General features: G+C 45.0%; 1 protein-coding gene across 1 annotated transcript in view; it reads right to left on the bottom strand.

Moving 5' to 3' along the window:
• The window catches only part of LOC142313138 (uncharacterized), a 180,911-nt gene that overhangs the window by 74,655 nt on the left and 87,382 nt on the right, over window positions 1-18,874 (bottom strand). Inside the window, exons 16-17 of the mRNA XM_075352125.1 lie at window positions 11,076-11,455; window positions 9,451-10,974 (exon numbers count right to left, since the gene is read on the bottom strand). Of these exons, the coding sequence (XP_075208240.1) occupies window positions 9,451-10,974; window positions 11,076-11,455 (1,904 nt within the window). The remainder of the gene's footprint in view (window positions 1-9,450; window positions 10,975-11,075; window positions 11,456-18,874) is intronic.

Here is an 18,874-nt window from a genome sequence, read left to right as displayed (position 1 = left end):
ATCAGCAGGGTTTTGGGTCAGAGACCCTGTGGATGAGGGGAAGTTTATGGGGTCAGGAGAGGTTTACAGTGTGGATGTAGCAGATCCATGTGTGTACGAGGTGCACAGATCAGAGCTGCGTGTGTACGAGGTGTACGGAGCCATGTGTGTACTGAGCTGAGCTTTATTTTTAGGGTATGTGCGTACGTGTGCGTATTGCATGCAGTTACGTTGCATTCTGCACCGCAGCGTAACTGCAAGCATTCTGCGTCGCTTGCACAGTCTATGGAGATTGTGCAGGAGCCGTGCGCACGTGGCATGTTAGAACGCAGCGATTCGGCTGCTTGCCGAATCGCTGCGTTCTAAGAAGTGACATGTCACTTCTTTCGTGCGTTCTGCATGCTGTCTATAGGGAGAGGCAGCAGGCAGAGCGCACGAATCTGCCGGCACCATGCGCTTCAGAACGCAGCTTTTCAGCTGCGCTCTGAAGCGCACATTTTCGGTGCAGTGCAGAGTGCGCACATAGCCTTACGCAGCTTAACCATGTACAGTGCCTTGTGAAAGTATTCGGCCTCCTTGAATTTTTCAACCTTTTCCCAAATTTCAGGCTTCAAACATAAAGATAAAATGTTAATGTTCTGATGAAAAATCATCAACAAGTGGACACAATTGTGAAGTAGAACAAAATGTATTGCTTGTTTTAAACTTTTATAAAAAATAATAAACTGAAAATTGTGGCGTGCAATATTATTCATCCCCTTTAAGTTAATACTTTGTAGCGCCCCCTTTTGCTGCGATTACAGCACAAGTCTCTTGGGGTATGTGTCTATCAGTTTTGCACAAGGAGAGGCTGAAATTCTCGCTCATTCTTCCTTTGTAAACAGCTGGAGCTGAGTGAGGTTGGATGGAGAGCGTTTGTGAACAGCAATTTTCAGCTCTTTCCACAGATTCTCGATTGGATTCAGGTCTGGACTGTGACTTGGCCATTCTAACACCTAGATACGTTTATTTGTGAACCATTCCATTGTAGATTTTGCTTTATGTTTGGGATCATTGTCTTGTTGGAAGACAAATCTCCGTCCCAGTCTCAGGTCTTTTGCAGAGTCCAACAGGTTTTCTTCAAGAATGGTCCTGTATTTGGCTCCATCCATCTTCCCATCAATTTTAACCATCTTCCCTGTCCCTGCTGAAGACAAGCAGGCCCAAATCATGATTCTGCCACCACCATTTTTGACAGTGGGGATGGTGTGTTCAGGGTGATGAGCTGTGTTGCTTTTACGCCAAACATATTGTTTGGCATTGTGCCCAAAATCTTCGATTTTGGTTTGATCTGACCAGAGCACCTTCTTCCACATGTTTGGTGTCTCCAGGTGGCTTGTGACAAACTTTAAACGACACTTTTTTTTGGATATCTTTGAGAAATGGCTTTTTCCTTGTCACTCTTCCATAAAGGCTAGATTTGTGCAGTGTATGACTGATTGTTGTCCTATGGACAGACTCTCCCACTTCAGCTGTAGATCTCTGCAGTTCATCCAGAGTGATCACGGGCCTCTTGGCTGCATCTCTGATCAGTCTTCTCCTTGTTTGAGATGAAAGTTTGGATGGACGGCCGGGTTTTGGTAGAATTGCAGTGGTATGATACTCCTTCCATTTCAATATGATCACTTGCACAGTGCTTCTTGGGATGTTTAAAGTTGTAGAAATCTTTTTGTAACAAAATCCGGCTTTAAACTTCTCCACAACAGTATCACGGACCTGCCTGTTGTGTTCCTTGGTCTTCATGATGCTCTCTGCGCTTTAAACAGAACACTGAGACTATCACAGAGCAGGGGCATTTATACGGAGACTTGATTACACACAGGTGGATTATATTTATCATCATCAGTCATTTAGGACAACATTGGATCATTCAGAGATCCTCCATGAACTTCTGTAGTGAGTTTGCTGCACTGAAAGTAAAGGGGATGAATCATATTACACACCCCAACTTTCAGTTTATTATTTTTTACAAAAGTTTAAAATAAGCAATACATTTCTTTCAACTTCACAATTGTGTCCCACTTTTTGTTGATTCTTCACCATAAAATTTAATTTTTTTTCTCTGTATGTTTGAAGCCTGAAATGTGGGAAAAGGTTGAAAAATTCAAGGGGGCCGAATATTTTCGCAAGGCGCTGTATATACAAGTAAGGAGCGGCACCTTGTGTCTTCGATGTCTATATAGTGGACAGCGGAGCCACGTGTGTACGAAGTATATGGAGCAAAGCTGTGTGTTTACAAGGTGTGCGGAGCAGAGCCATGTGAGTACGAGATGTACAGATTATGGTGTGGTATAACATAATGTGCGGTAGCCAGACGCCTCTTAATTGATTTGCTGGTGGAACTAGTGGTGCGGCCATTTTTCCAATGAGTCCCAGGAGCATATTTTCAACTTCACACCAGGCTGGCTGCATTTTGCTTGTGCCACTGTGAATCATATAAATGAATTGCGCATGAGACATATAGACTAAAACAATTTGATTGTTCACTGACCTTCTAATTAAAGGGTACTTTACACGCTGCGATCTCGCTAGCGAGAAGCAAGCGATCGTACCCGCCCCCGTCGGTTGTGCGACACGGGTAAATTGTTGCCCGTGGCGCACAACTTCGTCACACGGACTTACCTGCCCTGCGATGTCGCTCTGGCCGGCGAACCACCTCCTTTCTAAGGGGCGGTTTGTGCGGCATCCCAGCGACGTCACACGGCAGGCGTCCAATAGAAGCGGAGGGGCGGAGATGACCGGGACGTAACATCCCGCCCACCTCCTTCCTTCCTCATTGCCGGTGGACGCAGGTAAGGAGATGTTCGTCGCTCCTGCGATGTCACACACAGCGATGTGTGCTGCTGCAGAAACGAGGAACAACATCGCTAATAAGCAGAGAACGATTTTTGGTTTCAGGACGACCTCTCCGCGGGAAGCGATTTTGACCGCTTTTGCGATCGTTTAAGATCGCTCGTACTTGTCACACACTGCGATATGGTTACTGACGCCGGATGTGCGTCACAAACACCGTGACCCCGACGATAATTCACTTACGATATCGCAGTGTGTAAAGCCCCCTTAAAATAATGATGAAGTGGACATTGATTCATCAATGAAACAGAAAAGGCAATAGACACACAAAGGGCAGGCGTAGATCCTAAGATGATGGCAAGGTATCACATAGAAATATTGTAATGACATAAGGTAAAACTGCCACCAGATTAAATTAATGTAATCCCCAAATAGATAAAAATAAGGGACTGTTACCCAAATTAATAACATATACACATATATAACAGTATACAATATATTCATACAACCTCTATGCAGATGGTAATAAAGGATTATTGCTCAAAATAATAATAAGTGCACATATATAGTCAGACGCACAACCAACCAATGTTGCAAAAGAGATTAGTATGTGCACATGTACAACAGTGTATAAATCATTCATACAACCTTTATGCAGAAAAATTAAGGGACTATTGTCCAAGGTAATAGTAACTATACTTATATAGCCAGAAGCACATCTAACCGTATAAAGTAAGAGGTGGTTATAAACTAGTCCACATAACGGGTTAAAGTGCACTGCCACGTACAATGTAATAACATAAAGGAGGTAAGAATAATTCAATAGGGTATAAACATTACCTGACCAATAGTGTGCTCTGCCCAGATACCCTACGCGCGTTTCGACATGCAGTCTTTTTCCAAGAGAGAGAGTAATAATGGACTTTAAAAATTGCCGCTCTTAAATAATACGGATAAACCGCTGATAGGACCTTCGAGTCATGTGACTCTGAAGCAGACGTCACCGCCTGTTGGCGCATAGCAACGCCGACGCGTCTGTCGTCAGTGCCGTTATCTTGATGAATTAGGCAATGTTAATTCATAACAATCGCCCCTACGGAGTATTATTCTCATGTATTATTTAATCTTATTAAATGATTTTGTTGTTTTCCCCTCTATTTCATTATATATGATTTTGCTTACCCTTCATTACATTGAATATGGTATTCCCACAGACAGCACTCGCGCGCGTGCGCGCTGACAAGTCTCTCTTCTGTGCAGCTGACGGCGTCTTTACTGAGATTTGAGGTGTTTCATTGGTCCAAAGCACGTCACTCACACACGTCACTCACACACGTCACTTGGTGACGCCCTCACCGGCACTGACCGGCATCTTAGTTTGATACACAGCCAAGATAAGCGCAGGGCTGGTGGCTGCAATTGTGCTGGTATCATAATATGGGGAACCCTACGCCAATTATTTTATTTATTTGTTTTTACACTAGAGACGGCATGTGCGATACCAAGCAGTCAGTTAGCCTGTCACAGGGTGGGAGACCTAGTCTGACTACAACCAATCACAGACGCTGGGATTGCCAGTGGGAGGGGAAAGCAGTGCATATGCATGAGAGTAATGAGCGGCCCCCGGAAGTAGTGTTACAGTCGCACAGGAAACTGGATAAATATAACAGGGCTGCTTTCTTCCTATTTTCTTTCTTTTTTTTAATTATCCAGAAGGCTGGATCCAGATATGTACTCGGAATTCCCTGAGAACTCCAGACCCTGGTTCGGTGCATGGATACTCGTTATTCCGCACACTTCTGGACTTTTACAGTCCGGTTTTGCACATCACTAACTGCTACATGTGTAGAAGATCAGAAACAGTGCCAGTACATGAGTGCAGCACCAGAACCACCATCAGTACATGAATCCAGCATCAGGAACACTATAAGTATATGAATACAGCCTCAGGAGCACTGTCAGTCCATGAATGTAGCATTACAACCACCATCAGTACATTTATACATTTCCATGCAGCTATTAAACGTAGTGTTATGTCTGCCAGATACATGTATTGCTTGAACTTATACTTCTGAGTATGTCCTTAACAATTGTTAGGAGATGCTAGGAGGAATTCTCATCAGTCATTATCAGACTGTGGATGATACAGGTACTGATCAGTTGTAGTCGGCATCACAAATAAATATTTGCACCCGGATACCTTATAGATAACACCTTTCCTGATTACAGTACTTTCCGTCCTTTTTTTCTCCACGTAGTAAAGATGCCATGATGAGATTTCACATCCACAGCTTGTATCCACATACTTCCCTCTTCTGCATTTTCAGCAGCACTACCTGACATGGTACTACCCGATAAAAATAAATATCTCTCCTGCTGCAACCCTGAATAAATAATTGCTCCTCTCTTACTGCAAAAAATATCCCCCATACTGCCCCTCTCCATAATATGCCCCACTCCATAATGCCCTCCCAGAGTGCCCATCTCCTTAATGTCATCCCCATACACTGAGCCTCTCCATAATGTTCCCCACACACTTTGGCCCATTCTATGATATCCCCCACAAACACACAAATATCCCTCCATATTGCCTCAACCCCTAATATTCTGCTCGCATTGCCCCCTTTGTATAAAGACCAACTGCCCCTCGCTATATTGGGCCCCCTTTAAAAACCTTCCCTTCCACATATTGTGCCTTGGAAGTAACTCTGATCTACTTCCCTCCTGATAATTAGATATTTGATCTTCAGCTCCTCCATGGATCACTTACTGTCGCCAGGCGCCTCAGATGCCTCTGCACCGCCAGCAGCAGCATGATGAGTTTACCAATGTATTGACCTAATCACACTGCTGCACATTGGGGCTGGGGAGTACAGGCGCTCCTCTGCCCCAGTATCGGTGCTTCAGTATTGAAATGTATTTGTCTCTGAAAGACACCAATTCATTTGAAAGTAGAAAGGAGAGAGCGGCATCTGCAGGACAAGTCCACGGGCCGCAGCAAATATCCTGGCACACCACATGCGTAAGATGTGCAGGTCTGGTATGGCACAAGTAATTGAGATAAAACAGATGTCGCAGTGAAGAAATCAGTGACACACATATACAGAATACAATCAATCACATTATTATCCTTGTCACTAACTAATGGATCAGGCCTTCTCTGGTACCTGATGGCTCTCGAACTTTTCTGTGGCATGGTGGCTGAAAGTCCACTTCGCGTCCACCTGACCTGCCTGGTACAGGCTCTGGCGACAACAGCTCGGCTGAGTCTTTTATATCTAGCAACTGCACCGCAACTGTCACCTGACCCGCTGTCTCTTCTTAATTCGTTCCTTGAGGAACCACACTTTCTTCTCTTTAGTTCCTGCTTGTCCTTTCTGACCAATGATGGTGATCTTCACTTGCAGATACTGCAGGATGTTTATTCAGGGCATCTTCTCTTCACCATTCTCTTACAGATACAGTTAGGAGGTATTGAACAGCCGCTAATGCGCTGAATATACCCGACCTAGCAATGGAATTGGTCGACTTTTGAATGACCAGCAGACACCCCTGATGAATGGACAGAGTTAATACGTTGAGGGATTATCTGGACAAAACAAATCCTTCTGACACAGGTAATGTGGGCATAGATGCCCCTCTCCCTAAAGTTAGATTATGCAATTTTATTTCTAGTGTGCAGACAGTCTAAAGAGGCACCAAATTAATTAGGAGGTATTCAACTAACTTAGAGAACACAGCCTCTTACTTTCATAGGCTTTATTGAATTCATCCACATGCAAACCTGGCTGACGAATGAACCAAGAAAATGGTAAGATCACATAAAACAGTGCCTACTACTGAATGATGTACAATCTAGACACTGCACTCTCTATTCAAAGAACGAGGTATATAAAGACCAACAAAATTGCTTTTGGTTCAAAAGGTTTTTTTGTTTTTTTATTTTTTTTAAAATTTTTATATTTTCAATGCTATAAGGCAATAAAAGTGGTAATAATACATAAGGTGGGACGTTTCGGCCATAACACTGGCCTTCTTCACGCCGTATTACACTGAAAAAAGGGTAAAATAAGACAAAGTCAATATACATGGAAAAAAGGAGGAAAAAGGAGAAGAGGGGTTTTTTACATATAGATACATATATACATTTTTAGGTAATATTTTTCTCATAGTCAAGAATCTTTTATCCATGTCATTATCAAAACCTTGGACGTCTGATATGCAACTTTATACAGTAAGTTACTATAAATGTATTAGTACAGGGTAGGACAATGGCGACAGTAGTAAAGGTGGCAATATAGCACCTACCTCCAAAGAAGTGGGGGAAACTAGTTTCCAATGGATGCAAGGAGTGTGTACAGAGAAATATAGAGTAGGGGAACACCCTAAGTGTTATTTTTCTATTGGTCACAGAAGGCAATTCCTGCAAATAAAGGTAAACAGGGTGAGATTGGAGTAAAATGGAGCCCCTGACTAAGGTAAGTATACCCGAATGAGCATACCTGGTGGATAAGGGGTCTCAGGGTGTAGTTGTTCTGGCAAGGTCTAGTAAATGCATCAGCGGAACATTTAAACTTATGGTTTCTGAAACAATGGGAAAGAGAGTCAAAGTGGATTTAACAAGGAGGTTCTCAGTTTAATATCTATGGTGTTTAGACCAGCTACCTTATGGTGATGCACAACCTTAATCCAGTAATTATTGGAATAGTATAGAGACCTAGTCTGGATTTAATATTTTCAGATGCGGGATCACGTTTTATGTCCTGTAAGACAGGGAGCATGTACTGTTAGGGGGTGCATTGTAACTATAGTAAAAGGTTAGCAAGGAACAGGTGGTACCTTATTGGACTCCACATGTGAAGTGTAGCTATAGGCATGCACTGAAAAAGTCTTTGCAATGTGTAATTCCTATAAGAAGAAGTAGGCAGAGCTGATTCAGGATAATTGAATGCACATAATGCTACTAGTGTAGAATGTGGGGATATTATACCTTAGAGCCGTCCAGAATATTGTCCACCACTTGCAGATAAGGGGAGTATGCAGAAAAAAACTTGCTATTATCTAGAAGAGGTAATGTGTAACAGGGTTGGATACAGGCACTAGGACATGTAGATCCTGATATTATGGAGCTGTTAAATCCAAAGCACATTACCTGTATAATCCTTATGTAGGAGATGTGTGCAGGGCGATTTGAGGTGTCCCTCTATGGGATGAAAAGTCGGATTAGTGGAATGCAGGCAAAGGTAGAGTAGGTGATCCAGCTGGAAGGGGTGTAATGTCGCGTCCTACCTTGGAAGGCCGTCTTCCCAGACTGTGGCTGCTGCAAATGGAGACTGTGTCTATCGGCTATTTACTTCCGAAAACCGGAAGTCACGTCAGACGCCGGCGCATGCGCAATAGCGCAGTGCGCTCGTATTAGTGCAAATGTAGTACCGTTGGGTATGTAATAGAGGAGCCGGCGCCTGCGCAGTTGGCAATTTTTTGTACTTAGTGAGATAATCATACTGGGAAGACGCTTTTCCTTCTATGTTGGTGTGTATGTGTACTTAATAAATGGTAAGAGGTTACAGGCTAAGAGAGGGGAATAGGAGATGGCAGGCATAGTACAGAAAAAAGTGTCCGTATCGAATTATGCACGGCACATATACAATAGCAGTAGGAAGCACAAGGGAAATGCATGTTGCAAATAGGTACACAGACATAGGCACAGGCAATGTGTCATCATAGTATCACGTATGCGTACTCCTTCAGGCCTATAAAGGAAGAGGTTAAAGCACAAAGTATAAGGGTCCCAATATGCTACGTAGTGCCAGAACAGTACAGTGTCTATAACAATCTATCGTAGTGCCAATATATACTTTACCATCTAACAGTGAGTGCGCAGTGGAGGAAGAAGTGGTAGTAGAAGTTTTTCTTAGTTTTTCTGTAAAGAATTACAAGAAATCAGCACTTAGTTATGTCATAGAGAACGTTTATAGATGTATACACTTTTAGGTGAGCCAATCCATTTCTCTATTGAGCCCTTTGGGTGCTAGGGTTTCGAGTTTATAAATCCAGAAACTCTCCCGTTTTTTCAGAAGTTCTATGTGGTTACCGCCACGTCTAGGCCTGTGCACTCTATCAATGACCTGAAACCGCAATTGCGCCACACTGTGTCTGGCCTCATGAAAATGAGAAGGGATGGGAAGCCATGTTTTACCACATCTAATCGTGGATTTGTGGCTGGCAAATCTGTCACCTACATGTTGTGTGGTTTCACCGACATAAAGCAAACCACAGGGGCATTTGATTAGGTATATCACAAAATTGCTTTCACATGTAAAATGTTCTTTGATATGGAAGCTTTTGCCGGACCTGGGGTGTACAAAATGGTCACCTTTGATGACATTTGAGCAAGAGGCACAACTGAGGCATGGAAACGTGCCAGTGCGTTTAGGTGCCAGAAGTGTTTGGGTATTGGGTTTGTCACTGCCCACATCTGCTTTAACCAGGGAATCTTTTATATTTGGTGGTCTCTTTTTGCACATTAGTGGGGGAAGAATGAATGATCCTATATCTGGGTACGCCTTTTTTTAGCAGAGGCCAGTGTCGATGAATGATATTATATACTAGGGGCATGGAGGGGTGATGTGTATGTACAAATGGAATCCTGTCATACTTAATTGTCTCCTCTCTCAAGGGAGTAGGAAGAAGTGCCCTTTCCTTCTCTGCTCTTAGTAAGGTCTCAGGGTAGTTCCGTGTCAGGAACCTCTCAGTCATCTCTTCCATTCTCTGTGCTTTGGTGGTATCATCTGAGACTATACGGGTAATCCTTTTGAATTGCGATCTCGGCAAGCTATTTTTGATGGATTTTGGGTGGCAGCTGCTGTACAGGAGCATGCAATTACGGTCCGTGGGCTTGCGGTACAGGTCAGTGGATAGAAGACCAGTGTCATCTTTTCTTATATATGTGTCGAGGAAATTAATTTCCTTTGGATGGTAGTTCAGTGTGAATTTAATCTCCGGCCATACACTATTGATATATTTATCAAAGTTTAGTAGGCTTGTAGTGTCTCCCTGCCAGATGCAGAATACATCGTCGATGTACCGGACCCAAAGGAGGGCCAGTTCATCGAATGATGGATAGGAGTAAATGTATCGATTTTCAAAAAAGTCCATAAAGAGGTTTGCATAAGCCGGGGCTACGTTCGACCCCATCGCGGTCCCATGGCATTGGATATAAAAATCATCCTTAAATAGAAAGTAATTCTCATTTAGGACCAGTTCTAAAAGAGCCATGATGAAATCGACTGTGTCCTGTTTAAAGTTGGTGTCATCCAATGCCATTTTTGTGGCCTTGATACCTTTAGCATGTGAGATAGAAGTATAAAGGCTGGCAACGTCCCATGTACAGAGAAGATTGTTAGGGGAAATTGAACCTAAGTTTCTGATTTTTTGGAGGAAGCTATTCGTATCTAATATAAAGGACCTGGTCTTTTTGGTCAGGGGGGTAAGTATTTTCTCGAGGTAGATGGAAAGGGGTGAGAGGATGGACTCAGTGGATGCTACGATAGGTCGGCCGGGGGGGTTGATGAGTGACTTATGTATTTTGGGTAATACATAGAAGACGGGAGTTATGGGATGTGTTTTAGTTAGGAAGGAACGAGTAGAGGAATCAATAGTGCCTTTGTCTTGATAAATGGTTAGCAAATTCTGAATTTTATGTTGGATTCTGAAAACTGGATCGAATGGTATTTTTTGGTAGGTGGAAGTATCATCAAGTTGGCGTTTCACTTCTTTTATGTAGTCATGTGTATTCAGAATCACAATAGCCCCTCCTTTATCAGCCGGCTTAAGGGTTATCATTTTATTGTTCCTCAGTGTTGTTATGGCCAGTTTTTCAGATTTACTGATATTGCTGTGTGTCGGGTAAAAACCCAATTTATGCTCATGGATATTGTCTTTGATATCACGGTCGACCAGTGATATGAAGGTTTCTACTGCGTGGTTGGTTTTAGGTGGCATAAAGGAACTAGGATTATATAGACCCAGTGTTCTAATATTGGTCTCATTAGATGGTGCTGGTGGATTCCTAGCTTGTGAGGGACTAGTGCCGAAGTGAGTTTTAAGCCTAATGGATCTGTAGAACCTCTGAATATCATTTTCCAAGGTAAAAGCATCCCACTTAGGTGTAGGGCAAAAGGTGAGCCCTTTGTTCAATACAGCTAATTCATCTGGTGCCAGGGTATAGTCAGAGATGTTGATAACTAAATTGGGACCCTTACCTGTGATCGCAAGGTCATTGCCCAGTCTCCGCCTCCCCCTCCTCGACCTCCTCGTTGGTTTGTTTTTCTTTTCCCAAGTCCTAAAAAAGGTGCTGCACTTGTATGGCTGCCACTGGATTCGCTTCCGGATGAGGCTGAATGATAGTTCGGTGGTCTTCTCCATTGGCGTGTGTTGTTTGTTTGCCAATCTTTCCATCTGTAGACTCTATTCTGTAAATAATCGTCAGTATCTCTCTGAAACTTCTGTCTTTTCTTATCCTCTAGATTTTTCTTGAATTCTTTCAGGGTATCGTCCGCCTTCTTTCTGAAGGTGGCAAGGTCACCAGGGGTCAGGCTATCCGCTAGTTGGGATTCTATGGTTATTATTTTGTCCTTAGACTCTTTAATGGCAATTTGGAGATGTTCAATAGTTAGAACAATTATATCCAGGGAACATTTATTCAAAATTTGTTGGTACTTTTTACAATAGTCCTCGTTGTTTGAAAAAAGAGTGGGTCTCAAATTGCATCGAAGGCCCCTTGGGATACGACTTTGTCTAAAGTATTCTGCTAGGGTGGTGCAGTGGAGATCGAGGGAAATTAGTGTGCGATTCTCCTTTTCCCAATCTCTAGACCTAATGTAATACTACTGTATGTTCTGAGGATTTCGATAGCGTAGGGCAATGACAACAGAGACGAGTTCTTGGTACAAGATGTTATATAATATGTACACACGGTAGATACACAACGGGAATAAACACAGTAAAACAAACACACAAAACACTTTTACGCAACGGAGCGAAGGGGATTCCCGGGGCCACGCACCGGACTCCCCCAGGGAGACCACCAGAGCGAACCCCTGGACAGGGACTGTCCGGCAATCAACCCCGGAAGGCCTAAATGCGCAGCAGCCGGTACACAAGGGGCAAGTGGTATAGTCCAGGAGTGTCCGTACGGGATGATTGTCCAGAGTGGTTACGAACCGGGCAGAGTGCTGATCAAGACGGCAGACGGAGTCCGGGCACAGCTTGACGAAAACCGGGTATGGTCCAGAGTCGGTCGGTAGATTTTCAGGAGAATCCAAGGCAATCAGGAAGTAGAAACAGCAAAGCAGGAGCACACAGCAAGCAGTATACTCAGGCACTGGACTGGGCTGAGAGGCGGCCTTTTAAGCAGCTGGACAGGAAGTAGGGCAACAGAACCTTAAACTCCATGTTAACTGAGGGCAAGCTCATTCAAAAGAGAACTGGAAAACCTGGAAACCTGACATGACTCCCCCCCCCAGAGACGGCCTCAGGACGGATCAGGGCCCGGCTTGTCCGGGAACCGTCGATGAAACTGAGCGATCTTCCGGGGTGCCCGAATGTTACCCACCGGTTCCCAGGAATCGTCCTCGGGGGCGTACCCCTGCCAACGTACCAGATATTGAAGCCGACGACGATGGAGCCGGGAGTCAATAATGTCCTCAACCACGAACTGCTCCTCGCCGTCGACCATCACAGGCGGAGGAGGAGGCACAACACGACCACGAAACGTATTAGGGGAGACAGGTTTGAGGAGAGACACATGAAAGACCGGGTGTACCTTTAGATGGTGCGGCAACCGTAGCCGACAGGCCACAGAGCTCACGATCCCGGTGATCTTAAACGGACCGATGAATTTTTGTCCCAGCTTCTGCGAAGGAACACCCAATCTCAGGTTTTTGGTGGATAACCATACAGAGTCCCCTACCTTATACATGGGTGCCGGTTTCCGGTGAGTGTCTGCCGACCTCTTGTAACGCTCCTGGGCCGTAGCCACAGTGTCCTTTAGAACCTCCAGATTCTGTCGAAGCTCTGTCAATCTGTCCTCCACCGCCGGCACCGAAACCGCAACCGGTGACCTAGGCAAAACATTCGGATGATAACCCAAGTTAGCAAAAAAGGGCGTTACCTTAGTGGAGCTGCTCTGAGTGTTGTTATAGGAGAACTCCGCCAACGGAAGCATCTTCAACCAATCGTCTTGGAGATGGCTGACATAACATCGAAGGTATTGTTCCAGGGTTTGATTCGTCCGTTCGGTTTGCCCATTTGTCTGAGGATGGTATGCAGAAGACAAACAGACATCAATCTGGAGTGCCGTACAAAAGCCCTTCCAGAACCTAGACGTGAACTGCACGCCCCGGTCAGAGATGATCTCGTCTGGTACCCCATGCAATCGGAATACGTTCTGGATAACCAAATCCACTGTCTCTGCGGCTGAGGGAAGACCGGTACACGGAATGAAGTGAGCAGCTTTAGTCAATCGATCCACCACCACTAAGATGGTATTGTGCCCGCCTGAGACTGGCAACTCCACAATAAAATCCATGGAGATAGACCCCCAAGGGCGAGATGGCACGGGTAACGGTTGGAGGAGTCCCGTAGGAGCCACACGAGGGACCTTGCACCGGGCACAAACCACGCATGAGTGGACATAGTCCTTCACATCCTTTAGACAGGTAGGCCACCAGAAAAAACGGCTCAGAAATTCCTGCGTCTTCTGTACCCCCCTATGACCAGCCAACACGGAGTCATGGACCAACTTGAGAACCCGAAGTCTTACGGCCTCCGGGACATAAATGCGTCGCTCTCTCAACCACACACCATTCCGAAGAACAAGAGTTACATCATTCGGGGGGGCAGCAAGAAATACGTCACCATCATAGGCCAGCTTGATGTCCTTCCACAAGTCCTGGTCCTGGATTACTCCAACGAAATTGGCATCCGATAACACGGTCTGAGACGGGGTTCCAGGCACGGAGTCCACGGCGTGGATTCGGGACAAGGCATCGGCTTTCCCATTACGTGAACCTGGACGGTATGTAACGACAAAATTGAATTGGTTAAGAAATAGGCTCCAACGGGCTTGCCGTGGAGACAGGCACCTGGCAGACTTAAGGAATTCCAGATTACGATGATCTGTGAGTACTATCACTTGCTGCGCGGCTCCCTGTAAGTGGTGTCTCCATTCCTTGAAAGCGGAAATAATCGCCAATAATTCCTTGTCCGCAATGTCATAGTTCCTTTCTGCAGGGGACAACCGTCGGGAAAAGAAAGCACACGGATGTAAGAGACTCTTGTCCCCAGTCCTTTGAGAAAGGATGGCCCCTAATGCGTAGTCGGAAGCGTCGACTTCCACGATAAAGGGAAGTGCGGGATTCGGATGTACCAATATAGGCGCTGAGGTAAAACAAACCTTGAGACGATGGAAGGCTTCCTGGGCCTGGGCGGACCACACAAACTTCTGTCCTTTCTTGGTTAACAGAGTGATGGGACGAACGATCTCTGAAAAATTACGGATAAAACGTCGGTAAAAGTTGGCAAAACCGACAAAGCGTTGTACCTCTTTGACGTTACCCGGTTCCGGCCAGTCCAGAATTGCTTGTATCTTGCCAGACTCCATGTTCAGTCCCTGAGGAGAGATGACATACCCTAAGAATTGTATCTGTGAGCAATGGAATTCGCATTTCTCCAGTTTAATGTACAGGTGATTTTCCCTCAGCCGGGTAAGTACGGTCTTGACGTGCTCCTGGTGTTCCTGTAGGGAATCAGAAAAGATTAGGATATCGTCCAGATAAATCACCATGAATTGGTCCATGATATCCCTAAAAATATCGTTAACTAGATGTTGGAAAGCCGCGGGATCGTTACAAAGTCCAAAAGGCATCACTAGGTACTCAAAATGTCCATACCGACATCGGAACGCGGTCTTCCACTCGTCTCCGGGACGTATGCGAAGTAGATTATATGCCCCACGGAGATCCAATTTGGTGAATATTTTTGCCTGTTGGACCCTCTCCAATAGCTCAGGAATCAACGGTAACGGATACCGGTTCCGGATGGTTATTTTATTCAGTTCCCGGTAGTCAATACAGGGTCTCAGAGTCCCCTCTTTCTTTTTCACGAAAAAGATGGGTGCCCCTGCTGGTGAGGTAGACGGGCGAATAAATCCCTTGGCTAGGCTCTCATCAATGTATTCTTTTAGTGCTTCTAGCTCAGGTGCCGCCAACGGGTAGACATGGCCAAACGGAATCTCCGCCCCTGGGAGTAAGTCTATGGGGCAATCATACGGTCTATGCGGGGGAAGCCGATCGGCTTTTCTTTTGTCGCATATGTCAGCAAAGTCATCATAAACCGGGGGTAGAACAGGTACCTGTACAGTGCCCTCCGCATTCGGTGTTACTGGAACCGGAACAGTTGGACTAATGGTCGGACCACTCTGCGGTGGGAAGGATATTTCCTTAGTTTCCCAATCGATGACCGGATTCGTAGACCGTAGCCACGGAATACCTAAAATAATCGGAAAATGAGGAGAGGAAATTATCATGAAAACAAGGGTCTCCTGCTGACCTGGCTTCATCACGCATTCTAGTGGTACTGTTTCCCGATCCACTGGTCCAGAGCTTAACGGAGATCCGTCTACCATCTCCATGGTAACCGGTGAGGATCTTTGCTGAGTCCGGATACCGTGTTTCCTGGCAAAAGAGGAGTCCATGAAATTTCCCCCTGCCCCAGAATCTATCATTGCAGAGGTAGGTATTAGATGCCCCTCCCACCGGATCTGAATGGGGAGCGAGCAATGGGTATATTTCCCTTCTGAGTCCTTCGGTGAGGTTGACATTACAGTCAAGGGAAATACCGCATCCAAGTGCCCACTTGCCTCAGAGATATCGGACTCTGCGTCCGTGTTGTCACACTCTGCCATGGCTGCCAATACCTTATTTGGGCGATTCGGACGTTTCGGGCAGTCGATCAAGAAATGATCCGATTGACCGCAATAGAAACACAAACGCTCACGGAGCCGGTGTTCGCGACGTTCGTTGGTCTCTCGCTTTTGCAGAGAGTCCACTTGCATAGGAACGTCCTCGGCCTCCCGTGGTGTCCTGAGAGCGGGTTCTCTAGAAGGAAACGCAAAGTTGTTTACACGGTTTACAGCTGCCCATTTTTCCTGTCTACGCTCCGTCAAGCGGGTATCAATACGCACACAGTGCTGGAGAAACAGTTCAAAATCCCCTGGAGATTCGGAACGAGCTAACTCGTCCTTGATGGTACCGGACAAACCTTTTCTGAAAACAGACAATAATGCATTGTTTCCCCAATCGGTGTCTACCACTAACCTCTGGAACTCAGTGGCGTATTCAACGACAGAACGCTTTCCCTGACGTAAGGAAAGGAGAGCCGATTCAGCGGTAGCACGGCGATTCGGATCATCAAACATTTGCGCCATTGCGTTCAGAAAGTCATCCAGGTGATTTAAACGGATGTCCCGATTCTCTATCATAGGATTAGCCCAAGCCAGTGCTCGTGAGGTTAATAACATGATTATACATAACACTTTGGACCGGTCAGAACGGTAATAATCAGCATGTACATCAAAAAACAGTATACATTGGTTCACAAATCCACGAAACTGACTACGATCACCATTGAAACGGAATGGGGGTAACCTAGGCATACCGGCAGCTGATACGGACGTAGTGGGGACGGCTTCCTGAGCCTCCACTCTGACTTGCAAATCCTGAATAGCCGGACCCAGTACCTGGTGATCATGGCCCAGCTGTGCCTCCACATCTCTGAGTTTAGTTTGCACCGCCTCCATCTCCTGCTGCAAGGAGTTGATCATGGAAAAGAGCTGATCTACTCGTGTCTCAGTCATTGCCCCAGCGAAATCCTCTTATGGCCTGAGTATAATGTAATACTACTGTATGTTCTGAGGATTTCGATAGCGTAGGGCAATGACAACAGAGACGAGTTCTTGGTACAAGATGTTATATAATATGTACACACGGTAGATACACAACGGGAATAAACACAGTAAAACAAACACACAAAACACTTTTACGCAACGGAGCGAAGGGGATTCCCGGGGCCACGCACCGGACTCCCCCAGGGAGACCACCAGAGCGAACCCCTGGACAGGGACTGTCCGGCAATCAACCCCGGAAGGCCTAAATGCGCAGCAGCCGGTACACAAGGGGCAAGTGGTATAGTCCAGGAGTGTCCGTACGGGATGATTGTCCAGAGTGGTTACGAACCGGGCAGAGTGCTGATCAAGACGGCAGACGGAGTCCGGGCACAGCTTGACGAAAACCGGGTATGGTCCAGAGTCGGTCGGTAGATTTTCAGGAGAATCCAAGGCAATCAGGAAGTAGAAACAGCAAAGCAGGAGCACACAGCAAGCAGTATACTCAGGCACTGGACTGGGCTGAGAGGCGGCCTTTTAAGCAGCTGGACAGGAAGTAGGGCAACAGAACCTTAAACTCCATGTTAACTGAGGGCAAGCTCATTCAAAAGAGAACTGGAAAACCTGGAAACCTGACACCTAACCTCTCTAATTGGGGTCTTAAGAAATTCGGTAGAGTTAGTAACTTGGGATAGTATATTGTTACAGGTAGTATCATCATATGCAAAAGTGTCCAAAGACATGGATAAAGCTGGTGCAATACACCAAGAATAATACGTAAACTAGAAATATATGGTGTGCACTCAGTGGTAAGTTTATGGAGGTGCTAGTGAGTGGACCGAGGTCCAGACTATCATGTACAATCTAGACACTGCACTCTCTATTCAAAGAACGAGGTATATAAAGACCAACAAAATTGCTTTTGGTTCAAAAGGTTTTTTTGTTTTTTTATTTTTTTTTAAATTTTTATATTTTCAATGCTATAAGGCAATAAAAGTGGTAATAATACATAAGGTGGGACGTTTCGGCCATAACACTGGCCTTCTTCACGCCGTATTACACTGAAAAAAGGGTAAAATAAGACAAAGTCAATATACATGGAAAAAAGGAGGAAAAAGGAGAAGAGGGGTTTTTTACATATAGATACATATATACATTTTTAGGTAATATTTTTCTCATAGTCAAGAATCTTTTATCCATGTCATTATCAAAACCTTGGACGTCTGATATGCAACTTTATACAGTAAGTTACTATAAATGTATTAGTACAGGGTTGGACAATGGCGACAGTAGTAAAGGTGGCAATATAGCACCTACCTCCAAAGAAGTGGGGGAAACTAGTTTCCAATGGATGCAAGGAGTGTGTACAGAGAAATATAGAGTAGGGGAACACCCTAAGTGTTATTTTTCTATTGGTCACAGAAGGCAATTCCTGCAAATAAAGGTAAACAGGGTGAGATTGGAGTAAAATGGAGCCCCTGACTAAGGTAAGTATACCCGAATGAGCATACCTGGTGGATAAGGGGTCTCAGGGTGTAGTTGTTCTGGCAAGGTCTAGTAAATGCATCAGCGGAACATTTAAACTTATGGTTTCTGAAACAATGGGAAAGAGAGTCAAAGTGGATTTAACAAGGAGGTTCTCAGTTTAATATCTATGGTGTTTAGACCAGCTACCTTATGGTGATGCACAACCTTAATCCAGTAATTATTGGAATAGTATAGAGACCTAGTCTGGATTTAATATTTTCAGATGCGGGATCACGTTTTATGTCCTGTAAGACAGGGAGCATGTACTGTTAGGGGGTGCATTGTAACTATAGTAAAAGGTTAGCAAGGAACAGGTGGTACCTTATTGGACTCCACATGTGAAGTGTAGCTATAGGCATGCACTGAAAAAGTCTTTGCAATGTGTAATTCCTATAAGAAGAAGTAGGCAGAGCTGATTCAGGATATTACCCAAAATAAATAAGTCACTCATCAACCCCCCCGGCCGACCTATCGTAGCATCCACTGAGTCCATCCTCTCACCCCTTTCCATCTACCTCGAGAAAATACTTACCCCCCTGACCAAAAAGACCAGGTCCTTTATATTAGATACGAATAGCTTCCTCCAAAAAA

Source organism: Anomaloglossus baeobatrachus, chromosome 5 (assembly GCF_048569485.1).
Source record: "Anomaloglossus baeobatrachus isolate aAnoBae1 chromosome 5, aAnoBae1.hap1, whole genome shotgun sequence".
Taxonomy (NCBI): Eukaryota; Metazoa; Chordata; class Amphibia; order Anura; family Aromobatidae; genus Anomaloglossus; species Anomaloglossus baeobatrachus.
Note: the sequence above shows the minus strand (reverse complement) of the source record. Positions and strands in the feature narration are given on the sequence as shown.